This window comes from Heterodontus francisci, chromosome 37 (assembly GCF_036365525.1).
Source record: "Heterodontus francisci isolate sHetFra1 chromosome 37, sHetFra1.hap1, whole genome shotgun sequence".
In the NCBI taxonomy this organism is placed as follows: Eukaryota; Metazoa; Chordata; class Chondrichthyes; order Heterodontiformes; family Heterodontidae; genus Heterodontus; species Heterodontus francisci.
Genome location: NC_090407.1, coordinates 4,236,281 through 4,257,054, shown reverse-complemented (window position 1 = coordinate 4,257,054; position 20,774 = coordinate 4,236,281). Strand labels below are relative to the sequence as shown.

At 44.7% G+C, this 20,774-nt stretch overlaps 2 protein-coding genes across 6 annotated transcripts in view; one reads left to right on the top strand and one right to left on the bottom strand.

The window, feature by feature from the left end:
- The window catches only part of si:ch73-236j9.2 (solute carrier family 35 member E2A), a 113,767-nt gene extending 103,278 nt beyond the window's left edge, over window positions 1-10,489 (bottom strand). The window contains exons 1-2 of one of the 2 annotated variants that reach the window (XM_068016870.1): window positions 10,375-10,489; window positions 3,067-3,269 (exon numbers count right to left, since the gene is read on the bottom strand). The gene's annotated coding sequence lies outside the window, so the exon portion shown is untranslated. Of the gene's footprint in view, window positions 1-3,066; window positions 3,270-10,121; window positions 10,248-10,374 lie in introns of those variants that run through there. The other variant, XM_068016869.1, reaches the window with a different exon arrangement.
- The window catches only part of LOC137351963 (uncharacterized), a 60,964-nt gene extending 46,888 nt beyond the window's left edge, over window positions 1-14,076 (top strand). For 2 of the 4 annotated variants that reach the window (XM_068016872.1, XM_068016875.1), the window contains 2 exons: window positions 769-816; window positions 2,383-3,608. In XM_068016872.1, the coding sequence (XP_067872973.1) occupies window positions 769-797 (29 nt within the window). In that variant the 3' untranslated portion in view covers window positions 798-816; window positions 2,383-3,608. Of the gene's footprint in view, window positions 1-768; window positions 817-2,382; window positions 3,609-11,926 lie in introns of those variants that run through there. The other 2 variants (XM_068016873.1, XM_068016874.1) reach the window with 2 other exon arrangements.
- Window positions 14,077-20,774: the final 6,698 nt, after the last annotated feature.

Sequence of the window (20,774 nt, the reverse complement as noted above, 5' to 3'; positions counted from 1 at the left end):
CTACACTTGGGGCAATTTATAATGGCCAATTTACCTATCAACCTGCAAGTCTTTGGCTGTGGGAGGAAACCGGAGCACCCGGCAAAAACCCACGCGGTCACAGGGAGAACTTGCAAACTCCGCACAGGCAGTACCCAGAATTGAACCCAGGTCACTGGAGCTGTGAGGCTGCAGTGCTAACCACTGCGCCACTGTGCCTCGTAATGCTCCCTAGAATTCATACAGTACAGAAAGTCGGTGTGGAGGCCCTGGAGAAAGTCAGTGAATTTGAGGTTTGGACTGGCCCTTGGAACTAGTTGACTCCAAAGACCAATTACTTTTTATCACTTTAAGAAGGTGCTGCCTCTGCACAGGGTATTTATTTTACGCAGGTTGAGTTACTTGATTAGGCTTCTCCTGCTCTGAAAGCCCCAATACTGGGGAAGGCAGATATCTGTGCAGTTGAAGACATGATATTGCTTGGAAAAGCTTGCAAACATTTCTTAGTTTGTGTTAAAACTTTGAAAAAGTGTGTAGTGACGGAACTAGTCACAGCGTTTCATCATCTGCTACAACAGCTCCTCTCTGCACAGACACAGTATTAAGAAATTGAAAGCTGTCACTGCCAGCTTGAGATTGTTTTTTATGACTTAGAAAACCCTGCAGCTCATTACAGGGGAATTATTTTATGGGCTGGATTAATTTACTGTCCTCATAATTGCTGTTCATGCAGAACATTTCTAATTACATTTTTGGCATTTTCCCCATTTTTTCTCCTTTCTTTCCTAGTGTTTACTTCCACTGAGCTACCCCCCTAGGCTCAGGATACCTCCAAGGGTAAGCATGATACTTTTTTCTTTATCATTGTTTTCCCATGTACTACTATAGAAATTTTCTGTCTCCCCCACCAAGTGCCTGTGGGTGATGAGCTAGCCCTATCCTTCCATTCAGCCTTCTATGGGAAAGCTTCAACCAGCAGCCCAGCCAAGTATTGATACACTCACCGCAGCCACTACAGATGAATAGTGTCAGGCAGCTTTCTGACTGTGAAGCACAGTTAGTTGCTCTTTTACTAAGCAACATGTCATTGAAGGAGAAACCTCTTGAGCAAGGGTCTTTCCAATTGAAACCAGACTGGCAAATAGGTTTCATCCGGTCTCAGTCCCATAATTACAAACACCAATCCGTATCTCAGAACTTCTGAAAACAGTTTATTGTAGTTTATGGAAAAGTCATTTTACATTTTAGTAAATAATTGTTGTAAAGCTTCACAACAGGTCAACGGTTTACATATGGACATATTAGTCCAGGAATTACATTGTCTGAACACTTAAATGAAGGAATTAGATAGCTGTGTTATTGCCTCTATTAAAATAACAAAAGGAACTCCATACAAATGTATTCAGTGCTCGTAAACTATAGTGCTGGGTATCATTTCAAGGCTATTGTCCAGTAAAGGTATGATTTAATTCTTACTTTAATTTCTTCAATATTCACAAATGGCAGATACATGGGTAAATTCACTGATTCCACCTTCCCAGCAGGGAGCTAGGTTCACAGAGAATCTGATGGGGCTATGGCGGGTGGCGGGGGGGGGAGGGAGGGGGAGGTTCTGTGTATCGGTGCTGCAGTTGTTGCAGTGTTATCGTGCTATCTCTAACCTGCGCATTACTGAGCACAGCCCCCTATTGGGAGTTTGACATCAGTGAAATGATCTTCTAATACTGTACATTGTACTTTTGTTAATTTATATGCTGAGTTTGAAAGTAAATTATTACATACTTAATAAATTGTATGTACAGCAATACTGACTGGACTTTAACTAGTCTAGAATGGTTCCTTGTACAATTAATTACTGTAGCTGACAGGCTGTTATATCAGCTTTTCATTGCAATTCATTGTGATATTTGCATTCATACAGCCAGAGATCACACTCTACCTCCTGGACAGATCAATTATTGTTGATTTACTTGTTTAAGAAGGTGTTGTAGCTGTACTGGGTACTTTTCAGGCAGGTTGGGTTCCTGGAAAAGCCTGGTCTAAGTATCCATTACAATACCACTGCTACATTGGGCGAGGCAGATACCTGCACAGTGGAAAACATTGTCTACAGCTCTCAACCGTTTCTTAGTTCATGATAAAATTGTCACAGCATCGTATCTTCCTGCGTACAAACGCAGATACAAGCTGAAAGTCACACGCTCTAGTTATAACTTTAGCTTGTAGGGGTCAGCCACTTCCATCTAGAAATGGCAGTAGTCAGTTTGCTGCATTGGGCTTTTATGGTCTTTCAGGTGAAGAGGTGAATGGGACGAGGGGATCAAACATAAAATAAGGCAGGAGGCAAGATTGAGAATTCGTTAAAAGGGCCAAACTCTGAAAGATAACTTTTATCTTTCTCAGGTTCATGACTTCTTCACCAAAGTCACAATCAACCCGCTGCCTTCACATCCCTTCCGTATTTTGAGTGACATTATCGAATCTTCCCTAAGAGTGAGAGTAAATGAACAGCGATGATAACACGTCAGTTTTCTGCGATGTGTTTAGCATTAGTGAACACATCTATTTTTATATGGTAATGTTTATACAAAGCAATAGTCTCTGAAACAGAAAATGTAAAAAATGCAAAAATATAGTTTTTTGGGATAACTGAGTTACTATTGAATATCTACATTTTGATATCTTATTTATAGATATATTCAGAGCTTTGATACTGATTATACTGCACATTTATGAACGGAAGTACCAGGATTGCAAAATTCAAATACTGGGGTCACATTTGGAGTTATAATCAGTACATTCCAATTCGAACTGGACATGACTTAATTTGCAGATTTTTGTATTATTTGTAATTATTTGTAATTATTTTCCTTAATAATTAATGCTTCACAATGCCGTATTAAAGTTGCAGTCCATAGAATACAGGCATAAATAACTTGGAATTTACATTCTAAAATGTTGTCATTAGAACACTTACCATATTTGTATGACATGACTGTCAGTGTTAAGTAGGTTTACAGTGATGTTAAAATATTGGACAAGGTAACATTTATATGATAATATTGCAAAGTATATTTACAGACTTACCAACTGAATTTAAATGAATTGGGGTTGAATGCATGTGGTTTCATTTGGAGCCATTGCTGACAGCCTGAATCCATATATTTAGCTGGAGGTGCTTGCAATTGTAATCAGACTGCAGGAGGCTAAGATGAAGTGCTGTCTTTACCAAGGAAGAAGATGCTGCCAAAGTCATAATGAAAGAGGAGGTAGTTGAGACACTGGATCGTCTAAAAATTGATAAAGGGGAGGTATTAGAAAGGCTGGCTATACTTCATCGATAAGTCTGCAGGACCGGATGGGATACATTCGAGGATACTGAGGGAAGTAAGGGTGGAAATTGCAGAGGCACTGGCCATAATTTTCCAATCTTTCGTAAATACAGGGATGGTGCCAGAGGACTAGAGAATTGCAAATGTTACACCCTTGTTCAAAAAAGGGTGTAAGGATAAGCCCAGCAATGGTTGCGTAGTGGTAATGTCATTGAACTAGTAATCCAGTGGCCCAGGCTGATACCCTGGGGATATGGAATTTAAATTCAATTAATTAATAAAAATTTGCAATTGAAATCTAGTCTGAGTAATGGTGCTATGAAACTATCCTCGATTGTCGTAAAAATCCAACTGGTTCAGTAATGTCCTTCAGGGAAGGAAATTTGCTGCCCTTCCCCGGTCTGGCCTACATGTGACTCCAGACCCACAGCAATGTGGTTGACTCTAAACTGTCCTCTGAAATGGCCTAGCAAGCCACTCAGTTCAAGGGCAATTAGGGATGGGAAACAAATGCTGGCGTTGCCAGCGACGCCACATTCCATGAAAGAATAATAAAAAAAACTACAGGCCAGTCAGTTCAACCTTGGTGGTGGTAAAACTTTCAGAGATGATAATCCGGGACAAAATTAACTGTCACTTGGGCAAATGTGGATTCATTAAGGAAAGCCAGCATGGATTTGTTAAAGGAAAATCGTGCTTAACTGATATGATTGAGTTTTTTGTTGAGGTAAATAGAGAGGGTGGATGAGGGTAATGCAGTTGATGTGGTGTACATGGACTCCCAAAAGGCATTTGATAAAGTGCCACATAACAGGCCTTCCAGCAAAGTTAATGCCCATGGAATAAAAGGGACAGTGGCAGCATGGATATGAAGTTGGCTGAGTGACAAGAAACAGAGAGTAGTGATAAATGGTTGTTTTTGAGACTGGAGGAAGGTATATATTGGGATTCCCCAGGGATCAGTTTTGGGGCCATTGCTTTTCTTGGTCTATAGTAATGACCCAGACTTGGGTGTGCAGGGCACAATTTCAAAATTTGCAGATGACAAAACCTGGAAGTATTGTGAACTATGAGGAAGGTCGTGATAGACTCCCAAGAGGGCGGACAGGTGGCAGATGAAATTTAATGTAAAGAAGTGTGAAGTGATACATTTTGGAAGGAAGAACGAGGAAAGGCAATATAAAATAAAGGATACAATTCTAAGAGGGATGCAGGAGCAGTGGGACCTGGGGGTATATGTGCACAAATTATCGAAGGTGGCAGGACATGTTGAGAAAGCCATTAATAAAGTATACGGGATTCTGGCTTCATAAATAGAGGCATAGAGTACAAAAGCAAGGAAATTATGGGGAACCTTTATAAAACACTGGTTTGGCCACAACTGAAGTATTGTGTCCAGTCCTAAGCACCACACTTTAGGAAGCATGTGAAGGCATTACAGAGGGCACAGAAAAGATTCATGAGAATGGTTCCAGGGATGAGGAACTTCAGTTCCATGGATAGATTGGAGAAGCTGGGCCTGTGCCCCTTAGAGAAGAGAAGATGAGGAGGAGATTTGATAGAGGTGTTCAAAATCATGAAGGGTCTGGACAGAGTAGTTAGAGAGAAACTGATCCCGTTGGTGGACGGTTCGTGAACCAGAGGACACCAATTTAAGGTGATTGCCGAAAGAAGCAAAGGTGACATGAGGAAAACCTTTTTATGCAGCGAGTGGTTAGAATCCGAGAGTGTGGTGGAGACAGATTCAATTGTTGCCTTCAAAAGAGAATTGGATAATTATCTGAAGCGAAAAAATTTGCAAGGCTACAGGGATAAGATTGGATAGTGGGACTATCTGAGATGTTCTTGCAGAGAACCAGCACAGACATGATGGGCTGAATGGCCTCCTTCTGTACCATGACGATTCTATGATTCTCTGGTTATGATGCTCCAGCCATCATGGTGTGGGGCAGGCTTGTTGAAGCAGCTGGTATTTTGCTGCCCTTTAATTTCATGCATTGGTAAAAACAGGCTCACTGTCACATAATGTTTATCGAACAGGAAAAGTAATGAAAGATTCTGGTTTGACCACTGGTATTTTGCTTGTATTTACTCTCCCTATCAACAACAATCTGAGGCTGAACCCAGATAGTGCCAAATTTACCCCAAGATGAGGTTCTAACCACATATCTGCCCCATTACTAAGACCGCCTCTTTCCACCTCCGTAACATGGCCTGACTCTGTTCCTGCCTCAGCTCATCTGCTGCTGAAACCCTCACCCATACTTTTGTTACCTCTAGACTTGACTGTTCCAACTTATTCCTGGCTGGCCTCCCACGTTCTACCTGCCATAAACTAGAGGTCATCCAAATCTCTGCTGCCCGTATCCTAACTCGCACCAAGTTCTCTTCACCTATCACCCCTGTGCTCGCTGAACTACATTGGCTCCTGGTCAAGTCTCTCCCTATCTCTGTAATCTCCTCCAGCCCGACAACCCTCTCCGCTCATCTAATTCCGGCCTCTTGAGCACCCCCGATTTTAATTACTCCACTTGCTGGTCATGACTGCAGCTGCCTGGGCCCTAAGCTCTGGAATTCCCCCCTAAATCTCTCCGCTTTTCTACCTCGATTTCCTCCTTTAAGACGCTCCTTAAAACCTACCTCTTTGACTAACTGTTGGCCATCTGCCCTAATACTGCCTCGGTGTCAAATTTTGCTTTAAAACCCTCTTGCAAAGCACTTTGGGATGTTTTATTGTGTTAAAGGCACTATATAAATATAAGTTCTTGTTTTATTTAAGTCTATTTTAGATATGAATTGTGTTGTGTGATTTGTCATGGAAGAGACGAGATATAGAACATAGAAAATACAGCACAGAACAGGCCCTTCGGCCCACGATGTTGTGCCGATCCTTTGTCCTCTGTCAAGGACAATTTAATCTATACCCCATCATTCTCCTTTATCCATATACCTATCTAAAAGCCGTTTGAAAGTCCCTAAAGTTTCTGACTCAACAACTTCCCCAGGCAAGGCATTCCATGCCCCGACCACTCTCTGGGTAAAGAACCTTCCCCTGACATCCCCCCTATATCTCCCACCCTTCACCTTAAATTTATGACCCCTTGTAACGCTTTGCTCCACCCGGGGAAAAAGTTTCTGACTGTCTACCCTATCTATTCCCCTGATCATCTTATAAACCTCTATCATGTCACCCCTCATCCTTCTCCGTTCTAACGAGAAGAGGCCTAGAATGTTCAGCCTTTCCTCGTAAGACTTATTCTCCATTCCAGGCAACATCCTGGTAAATCTCCTCTGCACCCTCTCCAAGGCTTCCACATCCTTCCTAAAATGAGGCGACCAGAACTGCACACAGTACTCCAAATGAGGCCTTACCAAGGTCCTGTACAGCTGCATCATCACCTCACGGCTCTTAAATTCAATCCCTCTGCTAATGAACGCTAACACCCCATATGCCTTCTTCACAGCCCTATCCACTTGAGTTGCAACTTTCAACGATCTATGCACATAGACCCCAAGGTCTCTCTGCTCCTCCACATGCCCAAGAACCCTACCGTTAACCCAGTATTTTGCATTCGTGTTTGTCCTTCCAAAATGGACGACCTCACACTTTTCAGGGTTAAACTCCATCTGCCACTTTTCAGCCCAGCACTGCAACCTATCCAAGTCTCTTTGCAGACGACAATAGCCCTCCTCGGTATCCACAACTCCACCAACCTTTGTATCATCTGCAAATTTACTGACCCACCCTTCGACTTCCTCATCCAAGTCGTTAATAAAAATCACAAACAGGAGAGGACCCAGAACTGATCCCTGTGGCACGCCACTGGTAACTGGGCTCCAGGCTGAGTATTTACCATCTAAGACCACTCTCTGCCTTCTATCAGTTAGCCAATTCTTAATCCAACTGGCCACATTCCCCACTATCCCATGCCTCCTGACTTTCTCCATAAGTCTACCATGGGGGACCTTATCAAATGCCTTACTTAAAATCCATGTACACCACATCCACTGGTTTACCCTCATCCACTTGCTTGGTCACCTGCTCAAAGAATTCAATCAGGCTTGTGAGGCAAGACCTACCCCTCACAAAACCGTGCTGACTGTCCCGAATCAAGCAGTGTCTTTCCAGATGCTCAGAAATCCTATCCCTCAGCACCTTTTCCATCAACTTGCCTACCACCGAAGTAAGACTAACTGGCCTGTAATTCCCAGGGTTGTTCCTATTCCCTTTCTTGAACAGGGGCACAACATTTGCCACCCTCCAATCACCTGGTACCACCCCCGTCAACAGAGAAGATGAAAAGATCATTGCCAGCGGCTCTGCAATTTCATCCCTTGCTTCCCATAACATCCTTGGATATACCCCGTCAGGCCCGGGAGACTTGTCTATCTTCAAGTTATTCAAAAACCCCAACACATCTTCCCTCCTAACGAGCACTTCCTCGAGCTTACCAGTCTGTTTCACACCGTCCTCTTCAGTAATACACCCCTTCTCATTCGTAAATACCGAAGAGAAGTACTCATTCAAAACCTCACTTATCTCTTCCGGCTCAACACACAGTCTCCCGCTATTGTCCTTGACCGGACCTACGGTCCCCCTAGTCATCCTCATATTTCTGACATACGCGTAAAAGGCCTTGGGGTTTTCTTTTATCCTACCCGCCAAGCATTTTTCATGCCCTCTCTTAGCTCTCCTAATCCCTTTCTTCAGATCCTTCCTGGCCATCTTGTATCCCTCCAGAGCTATGCCTGTGCCCTTTTTCCTCAACCTTATATACGCATCCTTCTTCTTCCTAACAAGACTCTCAACCTCTCTTGTCAACCACGGTTCCCTCACATGACCATCCCTTCCCTGTCTGACAGGGACATGCTTATCAATGGCCCCTACTATCTGCTCCTTGAAAAAGTTCCACATTTCGACCGTGCCCTTCCCTGCCAGCATATGCTCCCAACTTATGCTCCTCAGTTCCTGCCTGACAGCATCATATCTACCCTTCCCCCAATTGTAAACCTTGCCCTGTTGCACATACCTATCCCTCTCCATTACCACAGTGAATGCTACAGAATTGTGATCACTATCTCCAAAGTGCTCGCCCACCAACAGCTCTATCACTTGCCCTGGTTCATTACCTAGTACCAAATCCAATATTGCCTCCCCTCTGGTCGGGCAGTCTACATACTGAGTCAGAAAAGCTTCCTGGACATACTGCACAAACACTACCCCATCCAAACTATTCGATCTAAAGAGTTGCCAATCAATATTTGGGAAGTTGAAATCCCCCATAATTACTACCCTGTGACTTCTGCTCCTTTCCAAAATCTGTTTCCCAATCTGCTCTTCCACCTCCCTGCTGCTATTGGGGGGCCGATAGAAAACTCCCATCAAGGTGACTGCTCCTTTCCTGTTCCTGACCTCAACCCACAGTGCCTCAGTCGGCAGATCCTCCTCGAAAATTCTTTCAGCAGTTGTTACACTATTTCTAACTAACAATGCCACCCCCCCACCTCTTTTACCACCATTCCTAATCTTATGAAAACATCTATAACCAGGTACCTCCAAGAACCATTCCTCCCCCTCACCTATCCACGTTTCAGTGATGGCCACAACATCGTAGTCCCAAGTGCCCATCCACGCCTTCAATTCACTCACCTTATTCCTGATGCTTCTTGCGTTGAAGTATACGCACTTTAACCCTTCTCCGTGCCCATCTGTCCTCTGCGACAGTGCTACCTTCCCCAATACCTCACTACACTCTTTGTCTTTCTGAGTGGACCCACTGGTCCCTGGACTACAAGTCCGGTTCCCATCCCCCTCCCAAACTAGTTTAAACCCTCCCGAACAGTACTAGCAAACCTCCCTCCCAGGATATTGGTGCCCCTCTGGTTCAGATGCAGCCCGTCCTGTTTGAACAGGTCCCATCTTCCCCAGAATGCAGTCCAATTATCCAAGAACTGGAAGCCCTCCCTCCTACACCATTCCTGCAGCCACGTGTTCAGCTGTGCTCTCTCCCTATTCCTAGCCTCACTATCACGTGGCGCCGGCAACAAACCAGAGATAACAACTCTGTCCGTCCGAGCTTTCAGCTTCCAGCCTAACTCCCTAAACTCACTTCTAACATCTGTGCCACCCTTCCTTCCTACGTCGTTGGTGCCAATGTGCACCACGACCTCTGGCTGCTCCCCCTCCCCTTTAAGGATCCTGAAGACGCGATCACAAACATCACGGACCCTGGCACCAGGGAGGCAACAAATCATCCGTGCGTCTCGCTTGCGCCCACAGAACCGCCTGTCGGTACTCCTCACCATCGAGTCCCCGATGACTAGTGCTCTCCCGTTCTCCCTCCTTCCCTTCTGAGCCACAGCGCAGGACCCCGTGCCAGAGGCCCGTTCACTGCAGCCTGCCCCCGATAGGCCGTCCCCCCCAACAGTATCTAAAACTGTATACTTGTTGCTGAGGGGAACGACCACAGGAGATCCCTGCACTGACCTCTTCCCACCTCTAACTGTTACCCAGCTGCCTTTGTTTTGTGGAGTAACGACATCCCTGTAGCTTCTATCTATCACCCCCTCAGCTTCCCGAATGATCCTCAGTTCATCCAGCTCCAGCTCCAGTTCCCTAACACGGTCTGATAGGAGCTGGAGACGGATGCACTTCCAGCAGGTGAAGTCGGCAGGGTCACCGGAGGTTCCCCTCACCTCGAACATACTGCAGGAGGAGCACTGCACTCCCCTGGCTGCCATTTCTTTTACTCAATTACCCCTTAATTAAGTACAAATATAGATATTAACAAAAACAGTGAAATAGCTTACCTGTTCAGTCCTTTTTGGTTAGAGGAGGAGGGTAAAAAGGGTCTTATTATTAGGTTAGAGGAGGAGTATGGGTGGGAGACACTACATGTGTAGTGTCTCGGGTTAACTCTGCTCCGCACCTTTAAAGAAAATACCTACCCAGGAGTCCTTGCTGCCGTCCAGCTTCCGGTTCCTCCCGCGCCAAAAGTAACTTGAACACAAGGAAAACAGTAAGTACAACTTTTAAAACACAGCTCCTGGTGCCTTCACTTACCCACCGAAGAGTCGCTACCTTCTCCTGCTGCTCCGCCGGGAAATGATGTATGTTTTTGATAAGTATTATCTGTACCCTGTGGTTTTGATTAACTGTAGACCAACAAAAGTATAGTCAGCCTTCTCATGGTTCAACTACACCTGCTTGTATGTCTTAGTCGCATGATTTGCCATTCACCGTGCCAAATTCCCTCTTGTATGAAACTTTTATTGTTGTGATTTTCCTTTGGTTACAGCTCATTTCAGGCTCTTTCCCGTTTTATCCTGGTTCTGGGTTTTATCCTGTGCACTGCTGCTGTACTCCAGCATTGATCAGCGTCACAGTCCATGGCCAGTTGATAGGAATGAGTGGTTACTAAGTAACAGCCTCAGCAGAAGTGAATCTGCTGTGGGCCCCACTTCAGAGTGAACTTTGTAATGTGAAATCATTTTATTGGAGTCTGCCATTGATGAACCGTGCATTTCTCTAGACTACAGGGGACCTCACTGACTACACTGCAGCACATGACACACTATTTCCCAGATTACAGCTCCTGATCTATGTTTACATGTCCACTGTGGGGTTGATCCCAAGGACTTCAGGTTGGTATCTGAAATGACTAGAGCCACACTGCTAACAAGTGTTTGACAGGTCATTGCTCCATCCTGTTCACCACTTTCAGACTGTAAAACCTGGGTCAAACAAACCCAACTTAAATACTAAAATAAAAGCAAAATACTGCGGATGCTGGAAATCTGAAATGAAAACAAGAAATGCTGGAACCACTCAGCAGGTCTGGCAGGATCTGTGAAAAGAGAAGCAGAGTTAACGTTTCGGGTCAGTGACCCTTCTTCGGAACTGGGCCAAGAAGAAGGGTCACTGACCCGAAACGTTAACTCTGCTTCTCTTTTCACAGATGCTGCCAGACCTGCTGAGTGGTTCCAGCATTTCTTGTTTTTATTCCAACTTAAATACTATTCCCCTAAAATCTAGGGCAGTGCGTTGGTGGGGGAGGGGGATGGGGGGTGGCACTCGCTGCATTGGACATCGGTCCCATCCCAAATCCTAGGGATGGGATCATTTTAATAACCAGGCCAGGCAATCTATGCCTGTAGAGACAGTGCCATGTGCCACTCTGATAGGGTTAAGGCAAGGTGCACTCCAGTGGTGGTGGAGCGGGGGTTGGTGGAAGGAGAGACAGAGGCCCTTAAATAGCCACAGGTTTTTCTCACAGGGAAATGAAATGCCTCCATTCTAACGATGATCAATCAGCCCCTGGGTTCAATTAAATTCAATGTTTACCATTTCTGGTGACTTGGCTAAACAATGGAATCAATATCTGCTCAGCATTTGTCGCTTCTCCTAGACCTAGAATGGGCATGCAGGCCAGAATTCCCAGGATAGTATAGGAACACTCTCAAAGCTGGCACTGGGCAGGGGGAAGACAGAAATTCCCAATGGCACTTGTAAAGTCTTTAAGTACCATATTAAACTCCTGTATTGTCTGACTGTATTTAAAGTGATGTCAGTCTGATTCCAGCAAGTTACATCATCCTTTTTTGTCTATAATTAGTGGAGATCAAGAATCCAGTTTTTCTGATTTCTGTGGCTGTTCACTACAACTAGAAATCGATGAGACGGAGTATTTGTGATTCAGGTGAATTTGACCGAGTGTTTATATAAGAGGAATCAAGCCAAATGTTTCCTTTTGACTGTACAGAATTGTTTGGCCTCTTTTGTTACATAAGCACTGTATTAATCTTTACTTTGCTAAATACACAAAAATCTACATAAGGCAAAGATTTCAAAGGCTAAACAGGTGCATTAAACTTACTCAAAATGGGTTATTATTTTAAGATTACATCTTACACTGCAGTGCCAGTCCACTGATGTAAAGAAATTGGTGGTAAATGGTAAAATTCACAATTGCACTGATCTGGTTTGAGTGCTCAGTGTGCGTGTAGCAAGTTCGTGGTTGTGATACTTTAACCCATTTTGGTACAGGTTAATGTACTAAACAGTGTGATCCTGGTTTCTGCCTTTTACTGTCAGTTTTGAGTCAGTGTGCACCTGAAATTGTTTTGCGACAGTGTAAAAATGGCAACCAGCCACCTTGGGATAACTTCCCAAGATAAGCGTCTTCCAGTGATAAATTTCAGAGGGACTTTTGAATCGGTGTTGGATCCATTCTCTCAGCCAGGGAATCATCGAATGTTTACAGTTAGTTCCATTCCACTGTTGTTCCCCATAGCCCTGCAATTTTTTCCCATCAGGTGCTTATCCATTCCCTTTTGAAAGCCATGATTGAACCTGCTTCCACCACACTCTCAGACAGTGCATTCCAGATCCTAAACACTCACTGAACCTGCCTCCACCACACTCTCAGACAGTGCATTCCAGATCCTAAACACTCACTGAACCTGCCTCCACCACACTCTCAGACAGTGCATTCCAGATCCTAAACACTCACTGAACCTGCCTCCACCACACTCTCAGACAGTGCATTCCAGATCCTAAACACTCACTGAACCTGCCTCCACCACACTCTCAGACAGTGCATTCCAGATCCTAAACACTCACTGAACCTGCCTCCATCACACTCTCAGACAGTGCATTCCAGATCCTAAACGCTCAATGAACCTGCCTCCACCACACTCTGACAGTGCATTCCAGATCCTAAACACTCACTGAACCTGCCTCCACCACACTCTCAGACAGTGCATTCCAGATCCTAAACACTCACTGAACCTGCCTCCATCACACTCTCAGACAGTGCATTCCAGATCCTAAACACTCACTGAACCTGCCTCCACCACGCTCTCAGACAGTGCATTCCAGATCCTAAACACTCACTGAACCTGCATCCACCGCACTCTCAGACAGTGTATTCCAGATCCTAAACACTCACTGAACCTGCCTCCACCACGCTCTCAGACAGTGCATTCCAGATCCTAAACACACACTGAACCTGCCTCCACCACACTCTCAGACAGTGCATTCCAGATCCTAAACACTCACTGAACCTGCCTCCACCACACTCGCAGACAGTGCATTCCAGATCCTAAACACTCACTGAACCTGCCTCCACCACACTCTCAGACAGTGCATTCCAGATCCTAAACACTCACTGAACCTGCCTCCACCACACTCTCAGACAGTGCATTCCAGATCCTAAACACTCACTGAACCTGCTTCCACCACACTCTCAGACAGTGCATTCCAGATTCTAAACACTCACTGAACCTGCCTCCATCACACTCTCAGACAGTGCATTCCAGATCCTAAACACTCACTGAACCTGCCTCCACCACACTCTCAGACAGTGCATTCCAGATCCTAAACACTCACTGAACCTGCCTCCACCGCACTCTCAGACAGTGTATTCCAGATTCTAAACACTCACTGAACCTGCCTCCACCACACTCTCAGACAGTGCATTCCAGATCCAAACACTCACTGGACCTGCCTCCACCACACTCTCAGACAGTGCATTCCAGATCCTAAACACTCACTGGACCTGCCTCCACCACACTCTCAGACAGTGCATTCCAGATCCTAAACACTCACTGGACCTGCCTCCACCACACTCTCAGACAGTGCATTCCAGATCCTAAACACTCACTGAACCTGCCTCCACCACACTCTCAGACAGTGCATTCCAGATCCTAAACACTCACTGAACCTGCCTCCACCACACTCTCAGACAGTGCATTCCAGATCCTAAACACTCACTGAACCTGCCTCCACCACACTCTCAGACAGTGCATTCCAGATCCTAAACACTCACTGAACCTGCCTCCACCACACTCTCAGACAGTGCATTCCAGATCCTAAACACTCACTGAACCTGCCTCCACCACACTCTCAGACAGTGCATTCCAGATCCTAAACACTCACTGAACCTGCCTCCACCACACTCTCAGACAGTGCATTCCAGATCCTAAACACTCACTGACCCTGCCTCCACCACACTCTCAGACAGTGTATTCCAGATCCTAAACACTCACTGAACCTGCCTCCACCACACTCTCAGACAGTGCATTCCAGATCCTAAACACTCACTGAACCTGCCTCCACCACACTCTCAGACAGTGCATTCCAGATCCTAAACACTCACTGAACCTGCCTCCACCACACTCTCAGACAGTGCATTCCAGATCCTAAACACTCACTGAACCTGCCTCCACCACACTCTCAGACAGTGCATTCCAGATCCTAAACACTCACTGGACCTGCCTCCACCACACTCTCAGACAGTGCATTCCAGATCCTAAACACTCACTGGACCTGCCTCCACCACACTCTCAGACAGTGCATTCCAGATCCTAAACACTCACTGAACCTGCCTCCACCACACTCTCAGACAGTGCATTCCAGATCCTAAACACTCACTGAACCTGCCTCCACCACACTCTCAGACAGTGCATTCCAGATCCTAAACACTCACTGAACCTGCCTCCACCACACTCTCAGACAGTGCATTCCAGATCCTAAACACTCACTGAACCTGCCTCCACCACACTCTCAGACAGTGCATTCCAGATCCTAAACACTCACTGAACCTGCCTCCACCACACTCTCAGACAGTGCATTCCAGATCCTAAACACTCACTGAACCTGCCTCCACCACACTCTCAGACAGTGCATTCCAGATCCTAAACACTCACTGACCCTGCCTCCACCACACTCTCAGACAGTGCATTCCAGATCCTAAACACTCACTGAACCTGCCTCCACCACACTCTCAGACAGTGCATTCCAGATCCTAAACACTCACTGAACCTGCCTCCACCACACTCTCAGACAGTGCATTCCAGATCCTAAACACTCACTGAACCTGCCTCCACCACACTCTCAGACAGTGCATTCCAGATCCTAAACACTCACTGAACCTGCCTCCACCACACTCTCAGACAGTGCATTCCAGATCCTAAACACTCACTGAACCTGCCTCCACCACACTCTCAGACAGTGCATTCCAGATCCTAAACACTCACTGAACCTGCCTCCACCACACTCTCAGACAGTGCATTCCAGATCCTAAACACTCACTGAACCTGCCTCCACCACACTCTCAGACAGTGCATTCCAGATCCTAAACACTCACTGAACCTGCCTCCACCACACTCTCAGACAGTGCATTCCAGATCCTAAACACTCACTGAACCTGCCTCCACCACACTCTCAGACAGTGCATTCCAGATCCTAAACACTCACTGAACCTGCCTCCACCACACTCTCAGACAGTGCATTCCAGATCCTAAACACTCACTGACCCTGCCTCCACCACACTCTCAGACAGTGCATTCCAGATCCTAAACACTCACTGAACCTGCCTCCACCACACTCTCAGACAGTGCATTCCAGATCCTAAACACTCACTGACCCTGCCTCCACCACACTCTCAGACAGTGCATTCCAGATCCTAACCACTCGCTGCATAAAATAAGTTTTTCCTCGTGTTGTCTTTGATTCTTTTGTCAATCACTTTAAATCTCTGTTCTCGGGTTCTCATCCTTTCCACCAATGGGGACAGTTGCTCTCTATCTAGATCTCTCATGATTTTGAACATCTCGATCAAATCTCCTCCCAACCTTCTCTTTGAGGAGAACAACCTCAAATCTATTCATGTAACTGAAGTCCCTCATCCCTGGAGGTGAGGGATGTAAGCAGATGGCCAGAAAAGGTTAAAAAAAGAGTAAAATCAAAACCACGTTAGTTTTTGGGTTGGAAATGCATGACTTTTAACTCTCTGCTTCGACTAAATGGAAACCTCATTTAAAACAAACATGGTGTGTAACACTGTGAAACAATCCACTGACCTGTTACATCACTAACTGTTTGATCACAGAAGAGTAATTTTTAGAAGGCTCTGCTCCCCCCTGTGTGGAACCTGCCTATAAGGGAGCACGAGTGCAAGATAAGGCCACAGACACAATAGCACTACAACACTGTCGGGCTTATTCTGGGACTGGCATTTCGGGTCAGTGAGGCTCTGCATCTGGAGCCTCACTTGTAGAATTGATTTCTGATTTTAAACATGTTTCATTATCTTGTTAGGAGATGTGTTTTTTTTACCAGTACAGTTTAATCTTAAACCAAAAACTGTTGCAGTTTTAGGTGTTGATCAGAGTGTAACTATGATACCAGGAGCTGGATTTGACTGTAAAATTCAGCTAGGAATATTTCGTAAAGCCATTGAAATGCTTTGCCTAATCTATTGTCAAGCACCTTGTAAAAGAATGGACTGAACATTGTACAAAAGAAACTATTTGTAACTGTGCATCAGAATTATTTTTAATAAAATCTTTTTGAAACATGGTGTTGAATGAAATATTGTCTAAAGTATTTAATCTATGATAACCTTATTGCTACAGAATATTTTTCAATTTGGGGATGTCACAACAGGGAATAAATGTGGCTATGCAAAATATCAGGGTGGATTTCATATAGTTTACACTTTAATAATTACAACAACTTGCATTTATGTAGCACCTGTAATGGAGGAAAGTTGACACGAGCTACGGAGATCAATTAGAACGGGTGACCAAAAGCTTAGTCAACAAGGCAGTTTTTTTAAGGAGCGCATTACAGGAGGAAAAAAGAGGTGAGATTTACGGAGGGAGGGCAGAGCTTAGGGTCTAGGCAACTAAGGCACTGCCACCAATGGTGAGCCGAAGGAAGAGGGGGATGGACAAAACGCAGAGACCTTGGAGGGTTGTGGGGCTGGAGAAAGTTACAGAGATTGGCAGGGGTGGGGAGCAGGGTTCGATGGAGGGATTTGAATATGCAGTTGAGAATTAGTGTTAGTGTACTGGGAGATGGGTAAATGGGACTTGTGTATATTTATTTATATGATAGAACTGTTATTTTGAATACTTAACTAAAATGGTATGAAGAGAAAACATGATGATGCCTTAGGAGAGAACCTACTTCCTAACTCATTGTGCTGACCAGAATAAGGTACAATTTTACAGACCAGAAACAAACCAAACTATTCAGTCCAACAGGTCCCTGCCAGTGTATATACTCCACACGAGCTTCCTCCCATCCTTACTTCAGCTCACTCTATAAATATATCCGTCTATTCATTTTTCCTTCATGCACTTCCTCAACAACTCACTTGTAGTCAAACAATCCTTGGTCTAAAGTCATGCATGACTTAAAGACAATCTGCAAGAATTTTCTCAGGCGTTCTCCCACTCAGCTGCTGTAATTCTGGCAGACACCCCACCTGTGGAGAGACGGGGTGCAGTGTGAGATAACTTTATTTTGCACATCGCAAGAACCTAGAAACAGAAGAGGTGAATGACCAATTAAACTGTTCCTGGTAATATCCAGCAGATCAAACAGATAGCTTTATGTCAAATTAAATTAAATTTAATCTGTTCTAATTTAACACAGAGTATCACTTCCAGTAATGACCACTTCCTCTAAGTTCCACTTACTTCTGGTAAAGAGCTTAAACCAACAGTCTTCTGACCAGAGACAAGGATAGAATTTTTATTTTAATTTACTCATTCACAGGATGTGGGCATCATTGGCAAGGCCAACATTTGTTGCCCATCTCTAATCACCCCTGCACATTAACGGAGCCAAACTGAAACAACATTTTGCAAAGAATTAAAAACACAGATTATATTTGCAAAAATGCATAGCATTAAACTCATAATGTAGACCTCTGTGCTCCCTCCAGATTTTATCTGTGTGATTTACACATGTCACAGCCTTAAGCGATTTACTTCTCAAAATCAGCCATGTTCCAGGTCCTGTCCTGTATATATTTTGTCCTGGATTAATTCCAGACACATACAGGCTAACCAGTAACATGGATCTCCAGACACATCAGCAACATCTTTCCTGAATCCTGGCTATCAGTTCTTGATTTCTAGAAAATGTTTCTGTTCAGCTCATTTCATTGATGAGCACACAAGTGAGTGCCTTCCAGATGCAAAAGAATAATGAGGTTAGAGAAGATATATTACAGGAAAATTATCTGTATATTTTCAATAAATATGTATTGTGTATAAAGATATCATTTTCAGACATTACTTGCAGGATAACAGATGGAATATACTAGATACAATAATTAAACCTCAGAGCTCAGATACCATCACAGATCACAAGAGCAAAAATTGAGAAGGTTCGAAGGTTGAAAGATTCTGATTCAGTTACTGCCTTTGGCTGCTTGTCTATTCATTAGAATAATGACCAGGAGTACTTGGATTTCTGATTAAAGTTAATTTTTTGGTAATTTATTTTACCTACTCAGGTTGAGGGTCAAATGGACAAGTGCAGCTGGATAAGACTGAATCAATCACATGAAACATGATGGCACACAAGATACGTCAGGAGCGGCGGTGGGCGCAGTACATGGCGGCTGTCCCAAACATAACCCACACGGCCACCCGCCGCTTAACGATGGCAGCCAACCCCCCACAATCACGTGGTGGGGTGGCACTGGCGATGCAGTGAACAGCGTCACCTGACAGGAGCAGGAGCAGGTGCTGGCACCATCTTCAAAAGACTGACAGCCCTGCAAACAGTGTATCCAAATGCAGAGTTGATTCCTTCCCCCCGTCCCCCCTTATGAATACACACAATGCAGAGTTGACCCCTTCACCCCCGCCCCCTTATCCTTACACACAATGCAGAGTTGATCCCTTCCCGCCCCCCCCCCCCCCCCCACTTATCCATACACACAATGCAGAGTTGACCCCTTCCCCCCCTTGGTGGTGCAGCTTCTCATGGACGGGAAAGTGAAGGCATGAGTGCTGCACGTCGAGCTCAAGATTGGGAACTGATAGTAAGATGGCGGGGAATTACATTCAAATGGATGCAAAGAGGTAATTATCATATTTAGAGGAGGATCCTGTTGCAGAACGGTGGAGGGGCTGCCATGGAGCTTCGCCGACCCCGGGAACATCGGAACCAGCAATCTCGGTGTCAGGTTCCGTGGTTGCCACTGCCGCTCCAATTCTCCAGCCACCCCAAAAACCCAAAGTCAGGCGGAGAACCGGATCCGGCCCATAATGTGTGATGTGAGGGTTCGGTGGGTATTCTGGTGGTCTGTGATTTGGATTTCAGATGGTGAATAGAAAAACATTGCATAGATGTTGGTGAGAACAGAAATAGCTTGGCTGTAATTCTTCTCACAATTAACATGCTGTCCAAGATCACACATTTAGTCCATTATGCCTGTAGCAGCTCTCTGCCAGAACTCTCCACATTGTATCATTCCACTGCCCTTTGTCCATAAAGAGCTCGCAATTACTTGGCAACTTTCACATCCTCAGCACATTCTTAAGTGCTTCACAACAAATGAATTATTTTTGAGATGTAGTTACTGTTGTGATATCAGCAAATGCAGCAGCCAATTTGTGCACAGCAGGAAGGCATCTACAGCAATGAGGCAAATGATTAGTTCCTCGGTTGTTGATGGTTGAGGAAAAGTATTGTCCTGGACACCAGGGCAACTCCCTGCTCTTCTTCAAATAGTACGATAGGATCTTGTTCATTCAGGTTGATATATGTTTTGGTTGAATGTCGCATCTGAAAGATGGCATCTCAGACTGTGCAGCAATCCCTCAGACTTCAAGATGCAAGAATTACCACTGAGTTAAACCCTTTTACATCTTTCTTTTCCACATATTGATCCAAGTTCCTTTTGAATCGGAGATGTATTCTGCTTCTAACACTGTTTCTGGTTGGGAATCTTAGGCCCTTTTATTTTAGAAAGTCCCAAACTCTCCCTTCATTTTTTAGGGATGATCTTGAATTTTTCTCTCCAATTACTGACTCATTGACCAGTGGAAATAGTTTTTCCCTATTTATCTTATCAAAACCTTTCAGAAATATCAACACCTAGATCAGTTCTCCTCTTAACCTTTCAATGAAAAATAAATCCTCATAACTAAAGTCTCTCATTCCTGGTGTCATCTTAGTAGAGAGTTGCCAACTCTGGTTGAATGTATTCCTGGAGGTTTCATCACATGATCTCCTGCTGCCAATTGCTCCACCCCACACGCCAGCCATTAGTCACCTGACCAATCCACTATTGTTACAGCAAATCCTCATTATGTCCCCCCTTCCCAAGCCAATTGGAAAGTGAAAAGACTCGTCACTACCCAATTGGATGATTTCTACTGTTAGTCAAACAACCTTTAATCTTCACCTCTAATATTTTTATATTTAATAAGTGTTCATAAAAATAAAAAAAATACTATTTTTTGAATGAGTTTTCTCCCAGGTGTTGCCCACAACAGTGTTCTGGGGCTAATCTTCAATTCTGGAGACTGCAGGCCAAACCTGGAGGGTTGGCAACCACTATGTTAGTGAACCTCTGCTGTATCCTTTCCATGGCCTTGGTGCCCTTCCTAAACCAGTCAACCCATAACTGGACACAATAGCTGCAGAAATAT